General features: G+C 33.8%; 1 protein-coding gene across 1 annotated transcript in view; it reads left to right on the plus strand.

The window, feature by feature from the left end:
* Positions 1-988: 988 nt before the first annotated feature.
* The window catches only part of LOC114296189 (transducin family protein / WD-40 repeat family protein), a 42655-nt gene continuing 28133 nt past the window's right edge, over positions 989-15510 (plus strand). Inside the window, exons 1-7 of the mRNA XM_028240469.2 lie at positions 989-1419; positions 1618-1645; positions 6104-6204; positions 8753-8956; positions 9087-9330; positions 10446-10621; positions 15185-15267. Coding sequence (XP_028096270.2) covers positions 1294-1419; positions 1618-1645; positions 6104-6204; positions 8753-8956; positions 9087-9330; positions 10446-10621; positions 15185-15267 — 962 coding nt within the window. The 5' untranslated portion in view covers positions 989-1293. The remainder of the gene's footprint in view (positions 1420-1617; positions 1646-6103; positions 6205-8752; positions 8957-9086; positions 9331-10445; positions 10622-15184; positions 15268-15510) is intronic.

Below are 15510 nucleotides of genomic sequence, written 5' to 3' on the forward strand. Positions count from 1 at the left end.
TTTAATTTATGTTTTTCTAAAAATAAACAGAAACCAGTTTATAAAATTTTTGTAAACATAAACCAAAAACGTAAATGTTACCAACGCTACCTTAGTGTATAGGGATAAAATTTATTTATTTTTTATTTTAGGGTTTATGATTTAATTCTTAAAATTTATTTATTTTTATTTTAGAGTTTAGAATTTAGGGTTTAGAATTTAGAATTTAGTTCTTAAAATTTATTTTATTTTTTATAAATCCTAAACCCTAAAATAAAAATAAATAAATTTTAAGAATTAAACCTTAAACCCAAAAATAAAAAAAAATAAATTTTATCCCTGAACAGTAACATTAAAAAAAAATTAAGAATTAAAATAAAAAAATAATTATTTTATATTAGTTTCAATTTTATGAAATAAAATTTATATATATATATATATATATTAAATTATAAATATATATATATATATATATATATATTGAGTGTGAGTGATGTGTTGAATAGCAGTTCTAAACTCGTGGTTACAAACCACGAGTTCACAAATTTTTTTTTCCTAAAAGCGTGGTTACAAACAGCAAATTCAGAACAAAATGTTTTTTAGATAAAATCGTGGTTTGTAACAGCGAGTTTAAAAGAAAAAAAAAATTAATTAAAATCGCGATTTCTTAATCAAAATCGCACGAATTTAAGATTTTTCAATTTTCACGCGAAACAGACGGAATATGTTGAAATCGCGATTGTAAACCACGAATTAGCTTATTTTAAAAACGAAAATGTCTCGTAGCTCAAATTTTGTGGTTCAAAAGTGGTTCAAATGGCCAAAACGACGTCGTTTTGGCCATTTTTATGTTGTTATGTACTCAAAACGACGTCGTTTTGGCCATTTGAGCCACAAAATTTGAACTACGTAGCATTGTCGATTTAAAAATCCTTTGAAAACTAAGCTTAATTTGGAAATTGATTTACAATTTTAACTTATTTAGAGAAATGCCCCGTCGTAAGGGGCCACAGCACAGCACCCACCCCGATCCCTATGCATCTATTGCCAGGACTTGAATAAGTTTTGCCATGGCAAAAAATCAGCCATTTTAAGCTATAAGAGTTGTATTTTGCTCTGACAGAAGGTAAATTAACTCTGGCAACAGTATCAATCAGGCCTTCTCAAAGAGCTTCGTTACGGCGTCGTTAAGAGCCTTCTTTTCCCTTCCGCTTAAACCCCTCGCGCTCTCTCTCTCTCTCGCAAAACCCTAGACTAAGAAACCGCCAAGTCCCAATCTTTCTCTCTGTCCAAACAGAAAGAGAGAAGAAGAAAATGGGAATCTTCGAACCATTCCGAGCAATCGGATATATCACAAGCAGTGTGCCCTTCTCTGTTCAGAGATTGGGCACTGAGACATTCGTCACCGTCAGCGTCGGCAAATCTTGGCAAATTTACAACGTAACTTCCTTTTTTTTTTTTTTTTCCTTGTTTTTCTCGGAAAAATTTTCACCGCAAAATTTTCTTGTTATTTTTATTTATTTTTCGAGATAAAGGTTGGGAAATATTTTATATTGTGCAAACAGACAATTAAATCATGCACTTTTAGCTGAAATTGAGATGTTTAACTTGCTCGCTCTTTGTTTTTGGTTTTTGCAGTGTGCTAAGCTCAGTTTGGTGCTTGTTGGTAAGGTTTCACATTCTGCAACTTTAGCATCTTTTAGTTTTCTATCTATTTTCTTAATTTATGTTGTATTTATGTGTTTGTGTATAAGTATGTTAAGCCTTTAGGTTAAATTTTTTTAAAAAAATGTTTGAAGTGTAATGACTGAATAGAACTGCTATTGATACGATGGCTATCCAAATATGAATACCTTTTTCTGCTTTCTGTGCTTTTTATAAAGTTTCTTTCACAATCAGTAACAAAGAAATTTTAATGGAGAATGAAGGAGGACAAATGTCCACCAAAAAGTAAAGAAAAATCACAACTATGAATCACTCACTGCGCCCCAATCACTCCTAATAAAAACTAATCAAATCTCTCCTAGGAGGAGGAGAGACTGAAGCCAATGTCAAATAACAATTTTTATCCCATAATGAGAAATTTGGGGGAAAAGGGGTCTACCAACAAAAGAAAAAAAAGAAATGAAGTAAAGAAAACAAAAATTGCATCATCTTGCATTCAACTTTCCAATTACTAATCATAAAAAATATAGGAATTTCTTGAAAGGAGATGATACTGAAACTCAATAACTAGTCAAATAACATATTTTATCCCATTAACTCGCACAATCCATTTCCTTAAAAAATTCTTGCATTCCTCTGCCACCATAAAACTCATAGCACCTCACAAAGTAGCACTAAAATGCTATAGCCTTCTTATTAAAATCAAAGGCGCTAAAGTCAATCTTGATCAACTGAACACATGAAAAATGGACCACCATCAAGTTCTTCCATTTGAACTAGTCTCTGCCGTAATCTCATAGCCACCGGATAGTGCAAAAAACAAATGATCAACAGTCTGCTCACTCCTTCTACACACGACACACCATTATGGAAGTAAATAGGACTTAGGTCTCCTTTGAATCATATCATAACCATTGAGTTTTTTAAGAGCCAATGTCCAAGCAAGAAATTTTTATTTAAAGTGATACATATGCACTGCATATCATCTTGGAAGGTCAAAAAGTGGTAGGTTAGGGTCATCAATATGGTATCAAAAAATTGATTTACAAGAAATTTTTTAATTGAGAGAGTAGATCACATTATTTCATCATGGCTTTATGTCTTAGGGAAACACCATCAAGAAGATAACTAGTAAACTGATTCATTTACCTCATGTTCATTGAGAATTCTAGAGAGATTGAATTTCCCAGGTATTGGAAAAGCATAGAAGAAACCATGGAAGCAATAAAAAGCCTTGCAATATCGAGATGAACAATACAATTGAGGAAATGAATGATCACCCCTCTAAACATCCTCTCAAAAGCAAAGATCCTCCCTACTACCCACAATAAGTTGAATATGTTGAGAAGATTGAGACGGACCTTGGGAAATGAACATCTAGGGAGACTGATAATTCCTTTAATTGATCTCACAAGAATCCCGACCATTTGAATTCCATAATTCTAACGCTAGCATGCCACAAAAAGTAATGCTTCTAAGGTAATCTTCACAACCATTTACCAAGCAAGGTTCTATTCGTAGCAGTATGCTCCCTAGAGCAAGCCCCCCCTTACACCTTGGAAGGGTCACCACACTTCCCAATTAATCGAATGAACATTTTCCCCTTCTATACTTTCTTCCTACGAAAAATTCCTTATTATTTTGTTTATTTATTTATTGATGGTAAGATGCAAATGGACCCTGTGGGTCTTGAATTGAAGACATGCCATTTGAGCTAGAGCTCATTGGCTCATTGCCTTGGTCAATCTTATTTGCCACTCCTACCGGGATTCTAAACAAGGATAAACAGTACATTGGAATACTTGACAAAGTAGACTACACTAAAGTAAGTCTCCCATCTTTTGATATCAATACCCTTCTCACCCTCAAACTTCTTGCCAATTTTCTCAATCACTACTAGATCCCAAAAGTCTATGGTCCTAGGATTACCTCCAAAAGAAACCATCAAATGCTTAAAATGCAAAGACTTAATGAGATATCCTAGTTGGCCAACCATCTTTAATAGCTTATCACATGGAATATTAATTCCAACTATGGAGCTTTTTTTCAAATTCACTTTTAAGCCTAGATGCTATTTCAAAAATTTTATGAATAAAGAGCAAATTAACCACTTTCTCCTCTTCCCCAGAAGAGAAAAAGAAGGTATTGTATTAGCAAACTTTATATGAGAAACTGGAACCTTATTTCCCTACACCCGCCTTCTTAGCCCTGTCAATCACCCTTCCCAAACCATCGACAACTAAACTAAACAAAAAAGAGAGAAATGATCACTCTGTTAAGAAATCCCTTCTCTTGCATTCAAGATCTAAGAAACCCCCTCTACATAATCATGTTATTTATTTATTTTTATATTTTAAATCAACCTTGAAGATAAGCCCATCCTTATTTGTTGACAATCTTGTTCTCTGTTCATTTTTTTCCTCATTGACTACCAAAGCAACATTGAACATTTAATGCCTTTCCACTATAGTAGACTGAGAAGAAGAGATAGTATCCCCAAAATCAATTTTAAAATCATAATTAGCCAAAATTTTATACAACAATGTAACTAAACTGATAGGCCTGGAATTACCAAACTTCTCGAGCTTGATTAGCATAGAAATTTTGGAACTCAGGAACAATGGAACTGGGAGAGGCAGTGCCAGGATTGGATTGAACAGAGAGATAAGGAAATGGTGTGATGGTGTTCAAACTCCCAAAATGCAGTCTAGTTGCTGGTTTTTGGAATTCGACATTAGGAAGACACGACTAACAGATAAGCCATGTTAATAGTAGGTCTAATTCAGTGATAAAAGAGTTCTGTTTCTGAACAGATTTGTCCATCAGTAATGGGGACAAAATTCTCCTTCTTAGGAATTAAACATATAAAAGTAGCATTTGCTCGAGCATTAACAAATCCCTCTTAAAAATTGATTAAAAAACCGTGCTTAGCTATATCCTAGCAATCTTGGAAAGCAGCCATTGTGAAACGTGATGGCCTTGGAGACTCATTCTATTCTCATTCAAAAATTGCTTTCCTAACTTCCAATTTATAAAAGGCCTTTTCAACCAACCAGCCTTGTCAACATCAGTGGGAGACCAAACCAACCTTTCTAACCCTGACCTTCTCACTCCACTACTCTTGTGAAGAAGCGATCCCATGCTCACCAAAACTAGTGTCATCTTAAATGCCTGTATGTATGCATTGTCGTGCACTTAACACCTTTTCTTTGTTCTCCAAATTCTATTTGTCACTTCAGTTTGTTCAATTGCTGTAAGCTATAGTGATGTTCATTTTTGAACTTGTTACAAAAAAGGATATGGAATGCCTTGAAGTATGGAATGGGTTCTTATATGAAAAACTAGATTCATCCAAAATTTTAGCATCAATTCGCTCCCTTGTCAAATCCACATGTATACTAATATATGCATTCCCAAAACCTTAGGCCCCCCTTTTTATGATCTAATAAAATATGACAATATATTTAATACCAGAACTGATAAGAAATACAATTGGGCACTTAGTTTTTAGTTTTTATTCTTTTTAAGTTTGCAAATATTCTCATGGAAAGTTGCAAAAGAGGGTATTAAGAATTCATGCTCTAGAGTAGTGCTGTATTTTTGCAAGTTAAAAGTATTTTTAAAGGATGCCAAGGGGCGCTCCACTCAAGAACTCCAGAGTAAAGCTGTATATTGTTTAATTTCTGCTGAGAGGCAACCAGGGAGGTGTGTCTCGTGGAAGATCTCGGAGTAGTGGTTTCTTTCAAAAGCTCAACATCAGCTGTGTCCTATACTTGATTTAAAAGAAGACAGCTCTGTAATTTATCCTTCAAGGGGAGTGTAAACAGAACGATCTCCATAGATCACATCAGTGCACTGTGTCTCTGGAGAAAATCAAAATTTAATTATCTGAGATTATGAGGGATTGGTAAAATTCTCAAGGTGCTACTGATACTAACTTTAGTGGTGCACAGTGTTCCAGTATATACCTATCAGAAAAAAGTCTTCTAGTGTTTTTGGGGAAGTGACATGGCTGATGTTCTAAAATTCCATTGAGTACATGAGATGCTTTCCTATGAGTTGATTGAAAGCTAGTTGGAGGAATACTGTAGTCATTTTCTTCAATCCACCTTATTCTGCTTTGCATAATTCTACTCAGTGATTTTGCTTTATTTGTTTCAAATGATGGTTGTATTTGGTGATGATGGACATAACTATATTGAAGGCACTAGTTGTTTGTTTGTTGTTTTGTGCAACTAATAGCAGATTAGGATATATTAATTATGGAAGATTAGAATATATTACATAACTCTTACAAATAATTGTAGTATGCCTAGTAGAGTGTGTATTCAGACCTTTACTTGCTGGTTGCTTTTAATGATAGACCGACTTGTCATATCATATTGGAATTTTTGGTATTACTATTCTCTCTTTTTGATCAATTTTGATAATCTTCCATCCTGGAAAATGTTGAATGAAGGTCCTCAATTGCCAAAGAAGATAAGAGCTCTTGCTTCCTATCGTGACTACACATTTGCTGCATACGGGAATAATATTGCGGTTTTTAAGCGTGCTCATCAGGTTTGTTATTGAGGGGCTCTTTCTTAGATGAGAAGGTTCTTTGTTGGACGCTGTTACCTTCAGCATCTGGCATGCCATTGGATTATATACTAATTGCTACTAAATACTTTATGTGTCAAAGACCAGTTTGGGAAATTGGCACTGGAAACCACCACTATGTCATTTCAAACTGTGCAGAATGTAATAATGATGCCTTTTTTTGTGGGGCATATTGTTTGTTTGTCAAAAACTTTCTTATAATGGTTAGAATGTTTTGATTCCAATGAAAATTATTTCTGGTTCTAGCACAAACATGTGAATCAACTAATACACACACAAATGATCCACATGTTATGATGGTAAAATGCACATAGACACGGATTTGCACTCTGATGCACAAAGCCTCACAGGCACATTGTTTGGTTCCAGTTTGTAGATCCCAGAAAATCACTGTTTGACTCTCAAAGAATGACGTTGGTAATTGTGGTCACCTGTTGTGGGCAATGTAAAAATACTGAACTTGAACTCAACTAGAAATGTCATTTAGTTGAGTCAACTCAAAGACTCAACTGAGTTTGATTGTTTTCCAACTCAAAACTCAGTGTAACATTTTCCATTTTCCCTTTGAGATGTGGGAATTTCTTAGAAGTAAATGAAAATCAAAACATCAATGTAACATGTTACTCATTTTAGGTTCTAATATTTCATTTTGTTGTTTTCATCATTTAATTAAAGTGGTACCTTTTAAAATTATAAATGTTGCAGTTTTTAAATTTTCGCTATGGAAATGGGGGAAAAGCATTGTTTGGTTAGCTACCTAATATTTAATTTGATAGTACCACAACACATTGAGAATTATCTGGAAGTTTTGAGGTATATCTCTCTTTTCTGTAGACTTTTGGGACAAGTTGAATCGATTAGGTTTTTCCTTTGACTGAGTATCGGTTGGTCTCGGTGAGCCAGTTGAAGACTTTGATGTATGCAATTTTACTTGAATTGCTCATTTTTTGGTCAAGTCGAGTTGACTTGGTCAACTTTGGGAGAGAGAAACCCAGTTTCTAAACATTGATAATTGGCTGCAAAATATGTTTTCTAAGAAAGTGATCAATTTTCCTACTAACCTATATTCCTTGCTTTATGGTTGACTGTTCATTTATAATTTTGATACAAAATCATCTGGAGTTTACATTGTCCTTATTAATTTTTCTACATGTTGTGAATGATGGAGAAATCAAGTTTCTTTTCTTCTCTTTTTAGGGTAGTAAGAATATAGTTCCATGATTTGACTACCCAAAATTTTATTATCATAATGCTGAGTACTATTCCGTGTGTTTGTTTTGACTTTTTTGGATTAAGTTTTTTGAAAACTGAGGTTTTTGATTTTTGTGTTTTTTTGTTTTTAGTGAATATTTTTAAAATTTAAAACATTTTATTTTTTTATTTTTTTAGATGCACCTTAGATGTATCTAAAAAGTAAAAATTTTATGAAAAAATATTTAAAAAAATTAATAAATACATAAAAATACAAAAAATGTACTGAATTCTCATATTTTTTTTTTTTGTATTTTTGGTATTTAGTGAATTTTTAAAAGGTTTTTTCCGCAATTTTTTTACTTTTTAGGTATATTTGTGTTAGGTATGTCTAAAAAGTAAAAAAAATTGCTTAAAATATTAAAAAAATTTAGTAAAAACAAAAAAACACAGAAAACAAGAAAGTAGAATTTTCTGAAAAGTGTTTTTGGAAAAATGGAACCAAGCAAAGTGATTTGTTGCCAAATCACGAATCGAATCGTGAATTGTTTTGTTAAATGAATGAATTGTGAATCTTGTCAAATAGTGAATCATAAGATTCATTGTATTTAATATATAGTTTTATGTATTTATGTACACATAAAAATACACAAATAGTGTTTAAAATGAAATAAATATCAATATAACTAAATTGTATACATGTATATACGTATAAAATCTCATATATCAATATAACTAATTGATCTCTTCTATATATCTTGATAGTTTGGCAAAAATAACATCGTTTCATGCATTATATAAACAACAATAAAAATAGAACTAAATTGTATGAATTGTAAATTAAATTGCACGATTCACTCAATTTCCAATTCAATAGTACAATTCAAAGGATTCTAATAACCATGTTGAGTAGCATATAAGAATTCTAACCAATAGACCAAAGTGATTTCTATTCTTCCATGTCTGTTTATTTTTAACCATATGAAAGGGTGGTGGTGTGGGTTACCTTTGAGGGGGTGACAGATGTGGTGTCCGAAGTGTGGGGTTAAAATTTTTGCTATGGAACAAAGAATGCAAAATAAGACTACTTCAACATCTCTTCCTTATTCTTTTATTCCGAAAAAATCATTTCAGTTGCTGCAAAATCTTCCATAATATTTTCTTTGCTTAATTCATTTTGACATTTGAGTTTATTTTCTTCACTTACTTGTATATCATGATTGCTTGCAGTTGATGTGAGGAGATTACTATTATTATTTAAATATACATCTATGTAAGTTTTTGGAGGAATGGATGGATGACAGTTATTCCTGAACAGGTGGCAACTTGGAGTAGGCATACTGCTAAGGTCAACCTATTGATTCTGTTTGGAGAGCACATCTTAAGTGTTGATATTGATGGCAATATTTTCATTTGGGCTTTTAAAGGAATTGACCAGAATCATGCTCCAATTGGACACATTTTGCTGGAAGACAAATTCAGTCCTACCTGTATTATGCATCCAGATACTTACCTAAACAAGGTAACTGCATGGTCTCTGTCTCTAACGAAGTAATGTTAAGAATTTTAAGTAGAACAATTATAAAAGGCTTGTCAGATGCTTCTTTATAGTCCTCTTGGTAGACCTTTTTCTCATTCAGTTATACAAACAGGTAATTCTTGGGAGTCAGGAAGGTTCTTTGCAACTTTGGAACATTAGTACAAAGAAAAAACTTTACGAGTTCAAGGGCTGGAAATCGTCCATATGTTGTTGCATTTCATCACCAGCACTAGATGTTGTTGCAGTTGGCTGTGCTGATGGAAAGATTCATGTACACAACATTCGTTATGATGAAGAGATTGTTACGTTTACACATTCTACTCGAGGGGCTGTGACTGCCTTATCTTTCAGCACTGGTAAGAATGGGGCTTGTGAATTGTGATTCTTTTGAGAATGCGCTATATTTAGCTTGCTTAACTAGTGTCTGTGTTTTGCTAGCTGCTTGTGGCTTCTAGCTTTCATGGGAATTTATTGGACCACGAGTATCGGTTCACATGTTAGTTAATAGAATTATGCTATTACAAATGTATGGTTTGTATGCTGTATGGTACATTACTCATTGATTCCATTACCTCAATACTCTCAATTGCTTTTGTGGTTTTAATTTTAAATGAGAATTCACTCCTCCACAACTTATTTTTGTTACCAGGAATTGGCCATGATTACGTGGTAGATGTACATTTTCTTCTACTGTTGTGTATTTCTTTGGTAAATTTGGGTGCAATGAGGAAGTCCTAGCTACTTGAGCTTTGATAATCTAGAGATTCCACAATATTAGAAAGAAGGCCTGAGATACCCCCATAAATATCTCGCAACTTTACATATGTAGCATAAACTATCACAGTGAGGGAAACTAGTTTGCATCTCAAATTTTTATACAATAGTTGGTGATACTTGGTTTTTGACTTCAATGAGCTCCCATGTTTGATATGTTCATGAACCATGTCGAAATAAGGATCTTGCTATTCATGAATGATGAGAGAAGAAAATTAGTAGCATAAGAAGCTAAATAAATGTGTGAAGTTGAAGGTTGTTTCTGATTGAGGAAATGTGGAAAGAAAATGTTATAATGTAATGTGTCATCTCAATAAATCTAATGATTTTAACAGTTTTGGAAAATCAAAACATAGTTCTGAAGAGTATTCATCCATCTGGTCGAGGATTTGGGACGAGACATTGAGTTATGCAACCTTAAGTCAAAGAACCATTAGTCAATGATATGAATATTAGAATAGAACTTCTGTAACTTTATGAAGTCCTATGGTTTTCGGTTTACACTATTAGAGTTGAAAAGTTATAGTTCTCCAAAGTTATTAATTTTGATCTTCCAATTAAAAAAAGTTACAATGGACCCTAGTTGTTATGTTAAAGCTTATATGTTCAGGAATCATATGCAGTTTTAATTCTTTTGGGTTTGCTGTGCTTATCTTTAAGCTACCGGAACTTATCTTTACTTTTATCTTCCTTTTAGATGGACAGCCACTCTTAGCATCTGGAGGTTCATCTGGTATCATAAGCATTTGGAATCTTGAGAAGAGGCGGCTCCAGTCTGTCATTAGGGAGGCTCATGACAGTTCAATAATTTCACTGCACTTTTTTGCTAATGAGCCTGTGCTAATGAGTTCATCTGCAGACAACTCCGTAAAAGTAAGATCATTTGTTTCTGCAAAATTTTCAATTGAGCTTTTTATCATTTATTGCCATAATGTTTTTCCTAGGTTTAGACAAATATCAAATGCAATGTTCAAATACTAAAAGGTAAAATAATAAGGAAACGCCAAATACAATCTTGACAGATTTATACTTACCCAACCCATGAGATCCACCCTCTAGCCAGGCCGGAGTATGTCATCATTGTCTTCCTCGTGCTTCTCACTTGAAAGTACACTGCCACTCCGTCAACCTCTTATATAAGTTAAACTCAATTTATATGCTATACCAGCTTTGAGAAGGGTATTCTAGAATACGCAGTCCAGTAGACATCATATTGGGTTGGATATAATGGATGATACTCCATAGCTGTGTATGATGTCTGTCAGGATGTTATGTTTGGAAGTGAAGGTTTCAAACAGTGGCATGCTGGAAGTGAGATCATCGTTTAAGGTTTTTTGCAACGAGGAGGATGCTTGTTCTCCTTGGGAAGGTATGTGGCTCACTAAAATGCCATCTAAGGTCGAGCTTCTTTGTCTGGAGAACAGCTTTTTGAAAAGATTGACTACTGATAACTTGGTTATTTGAGGTGCTTCCTAACTGGTGTTGCATATAAAAGGGTACTAAGGAGTCAACAATCATCATCTGCAGCATTGATGAGTGGCTGGAGATCAGAGTCTCTTCTTTAGTTGTCATGCAGAGACATAAGAATTTAGGCAACTGTCAAGGGCCTAATAGTAGACTTGGGCTGGCTTGGAAAACAGTGGTCCTGTAAATGATTTGGAGTTTTGGGAGGAGCAGGATGGATGATCTCCTAGAATGAAGAACCAAGCCAAAACAAGGAACATTTGTCTGGCTCTATTGTTTATGGCTCTATTTGTATGTTTCTTTTTCTTTCATGTTTCCTGGTACACTCTTAAGTTGCATGTTTCTTAAAGTTCCGGCATTTCGTTATTGAAAATAAAAAAGAGATACAAAACTACTTATCAAAACAAACAGGGAACTTTCCAACCCATCTTCTACTGATAAAAACACTACCTTCCAATCTGCATAATGTTGCTTGAATTCCTCCTCACGAAGTCCATCACCATCTTCTCCAAGTCTTTGAACCACAGACCTAAGCATGGTGAAGAGAGACATGAATTAGGTTGGCAAGTTGGACACTGTACTCTTTTATAAGAGTTAAAAGCCCCGCTTTGGATAGATATGATATGATCTCTCTTTTTTTGATCAGCAACATAATTAATTTTATTTAAAATAGAAATGAAGTAGAAAGGAGGACAAGGAGTCCTCAAAGATTCCAATTAGACAATCACTTTTCAAGCTTTTCAACAACATATATAATTCTATTTAGACAAGGAGTCCTCAAAGATCCCAAAGATTACATCCACACCACCTTAGATTTGAAGAAAGAATCCAATGGGAGACCCATGGAAAAGGATGGTGAAACCACAATTGTGCATCTCAGGATGGTCATTCCACATTCTTTGTTATTTATTGTTATCTTCTTGAAAGAAAATTTGGATAGATATGATCACTTCCAATTAGACAATTAGTTTTCAAGTTTTTTAACAACCACATCCACACCATATTTGAAGGAAGAATCCAATGAAAGATCCAGGTAAATCGATGGCAAAACCCCAATCCTGCATCTCAGGATGGTCATTCCATGTTCTTTATTATTTAGTTTTACCTTTTTCCTGTAGAAAAGGTTTTTGCTTCCATAATATATTGAACTTCTTAGATAGACAGGAAAACCACTGCTACTTGGATAAGAAAAATAGCATTCTGTAGAGAAGAAAGAGAATTATAAAGAGAGGTAGATGATTCCTCCAAAAGAGGAGGAAATTATAATGCACATTACGATGACATTGGGTATGGTTTTTCACTTTTGAGTTTTGCTTTTTTGATATGCCATCTTTTCTTCAAAATAGATTGCAACTTCGGCAACTCTGAGTAGTTGGGGTTTGCTTGAATGCTAGCCAAGCTCCATTTTGCGGCTGAGCCAATCTGTTGCACTATCATGCTGGGCTCCGATTGATTTTAGTCCACTAACCTGAGATCTTTTTAGATTTCTGAACTTAGCTTAGGTTGGATAACTATTGGGCTGGATTGGATTAGGCTGGATCAAGTTTGTTCATGACAAAATTGAAATGCTTTGTAGATATTATTAATTTATTAGTGGGTGAATTTTATGTGTTTTCTTTCATCTCTCTCTCTCTCACACGCGCGCGCGCGCGCACACACAAACAAAAGTAACATCAATTAGTTTTACTAACTAAAAAAAGAAATTAGGTGATGATGACCAACAAGTTGTTTTTACAAGTCATTATTGCGTAATTAAATTATTATTTTATTAAAGTTGATCGTACAATTTTACACATCCTCTAAATTTGTGTCATCTGAGTGTGTTACATGCCATTTGGAGGTCTCTTCCCCATCCCTAAAGACAAATGCACGAGACAGAGAAAAACACTAAAGCAGTAGTGATAAGGAAATGAATTGAAGGTTTCTCTTTTTACATTTATTGTAAGTGATTGAAGGTTTTCTTCTGTTTGGACATCATGTCTAATTGATGAGAATGGTGAAATATAATGGGTCTAAATACTTAATCTGCTCATTTATTGACTAGTGATTGCTCTTTATCTATTTCCTACTTGTATATTATTCTCACTTGCACTGATTGTGGGAATTGGGTTGTTGCCTAAGCAATACGGACACTTCTATGGAAGGCGGTGTGTTGTATCGAATACTCGTGTCAAACATGAAACTCTGCGGACACTCCTAAAATATTTTCCGACACTTCTTCAATCTGTCTTAATAAAAGATTCAAATTTATAATATTAGACACTTTATAGTCACTTCTCGGACACTTAAGCAACACTTCTTGAACCTTCCAAACATGACCTCTGTGATGAATTTATCTTCATAGTAACAATGTTCTACATTCTTCGTAACACAACTTGTGTATTGTAAAATGTTTTGAAATATTTATAAGATGAATACATCATGTGTATTTCAATGTTCTACAATTGTTTTGCATTCTTTAGAATATAATTATTATGATAAGTATATCTTGATGTTTAAGTTATGGAATATACGACGTTTTAATTTTAATTATTGCTACATTATTCTTTTTTCCTTGTACTTTGAATAAACTATTCATATATTTTTGACATAATTTTTTTTTTACGTGTCCTGAACGTATTGTGGTCTGCATTTAAAAGTAAAAAAAAACCTCTGTGTTAGCATGTTGTGTTGCGTGTTTGTACTCCCTAGCTTGTTGCAAATTAATTGAATAAGTTCAACAACAATACTCAACCAAGCAAGTTTGTTCTTTTCTTTCCTTTTCTTTTCTTTTCTTTTTGGGTCCTCTCTTTGATATGCAAAATGTTGCCTTGAAAAACAATGAAAAAGAGTTGGTTCCTTATCCAAAGCTTTGAATAACTTGGCAATTATGCACATTTCTCTTTTCAATGTTCATTTGGCTCTACTTGTTAGATTGAGTGACTTTTAATTGTACATTTCCAAACACTTAAGCCAGTTTTTGATTATGTTGAATCTGAGTTTGGCTGAGATGTTAAGGAAATGAAACCTTGTATGAGATATTAAATTAGTTTTGTTTTTAGACTATTGATTGGTTGTTCTCTTATGGGTTTTCTGCCTGACTTTTTAGCTTTCTTAATTGACAGATATACATTGATATGGACATGGTACTACTTCAATTAGTTTTTTATACTAGTTTTGCTTGTCATTTTATGTAATTGTGACACTCGGTGCAAATGCTTATCTCTTGCAATCCATTTGTTTCGGCAGGAGGCATTTTTTTTTAGAAAAATGGTGTCGGCTGAAAATATTTTATGGAAAAAGGCTTGTTTTCCTGCGTTTGGTTGACCATAAAGATGATCCTAAATTTTTTTTTCTGTTGTTTGGCTTGCATCAAAAATCTTTTATATATCTTGCTTCCAAATAATTATGTATACAAAAACTTCCAGTCACAACATGAATATTATGTATAGCAACAAGAAAACAAACTTAGGGTTATTTTTTCTAAAGACATATTTACCAGTTGTGGCTGTGATGGCCGTTGTATGGTGGTGAGTGGCAATTGCAGCGGTAGCTTCGCAATGTTGATAGGTTGGGGTGATGATGGTGGACCAATGGTGGGAAGAGTGGTGGCGCCAACAATGGCATTGGCAGTGATAGGTTCGGGGTGATGGTGGTGGTTATGGTGGTGTGGTAGAGTTGTCTTGTTAGGTTTGGAAAAATTTTCTGCCTTAAAAAAAGTGGAAACAATTTTCACCCATATCGGTTCATATTTCGGTGGCCACAGAAAACGTTTTCTGTTGGCTTTTGTTTTCCATCATACCAAACACTAGAAAGTGTAAAAATTCTGCCAAAACAAATGGATTGTTTAATTTATGGGTCGATGCTTATATTATGTTTTGAATCATTTTCATAATTATTTTTAATTTCAGATTTTTGTACCTATTTTTTAATTAATATACAAGTGCATATTTGATTTTTGAAAATTGCCCCTTTTTACTGTTGTCTCCTTAGATGTGGATTTTTGACACAAGTGATGGGGATCCTCGTCTGTTACGCTTTCGAAGTGGGCATAGTGCTCCTCCCGTTTGCATAAGGTGACTATGCTTTAAATATGCATTGATCTTGGCTATTGTTGAGTTTCCCAGTCTGAGCATGATAGAATAGTGGCTATGTAGCAACTTCATCATGAAATATCAATTTGACTATTGATAATCTGACGATCTGTGCATGTAGTCTTTTATGATGTGTCTTCTCTATAAAGCAAAAGCACCTTATGATACAGAATGCTTGACTCGCAAGTACGCACTTTTGAGTTCATGCTACCATTCACTGAATGT

Source organism: Camellia sinensis, chromosome 2, assembly GCF_055761805.1.
Source record: "Camellia sinensis isolate YWXY chromosome 2, ASM5576180v1, whole genome shotgun sequence".
Classification (NCBI taxonomy): domain Eukaryota; kingdom Viridiplantae; phylum Streptophyta; class Magnoliopsida; order Ericales; family Theaceae; genus Camellia; species Camellia sinensis.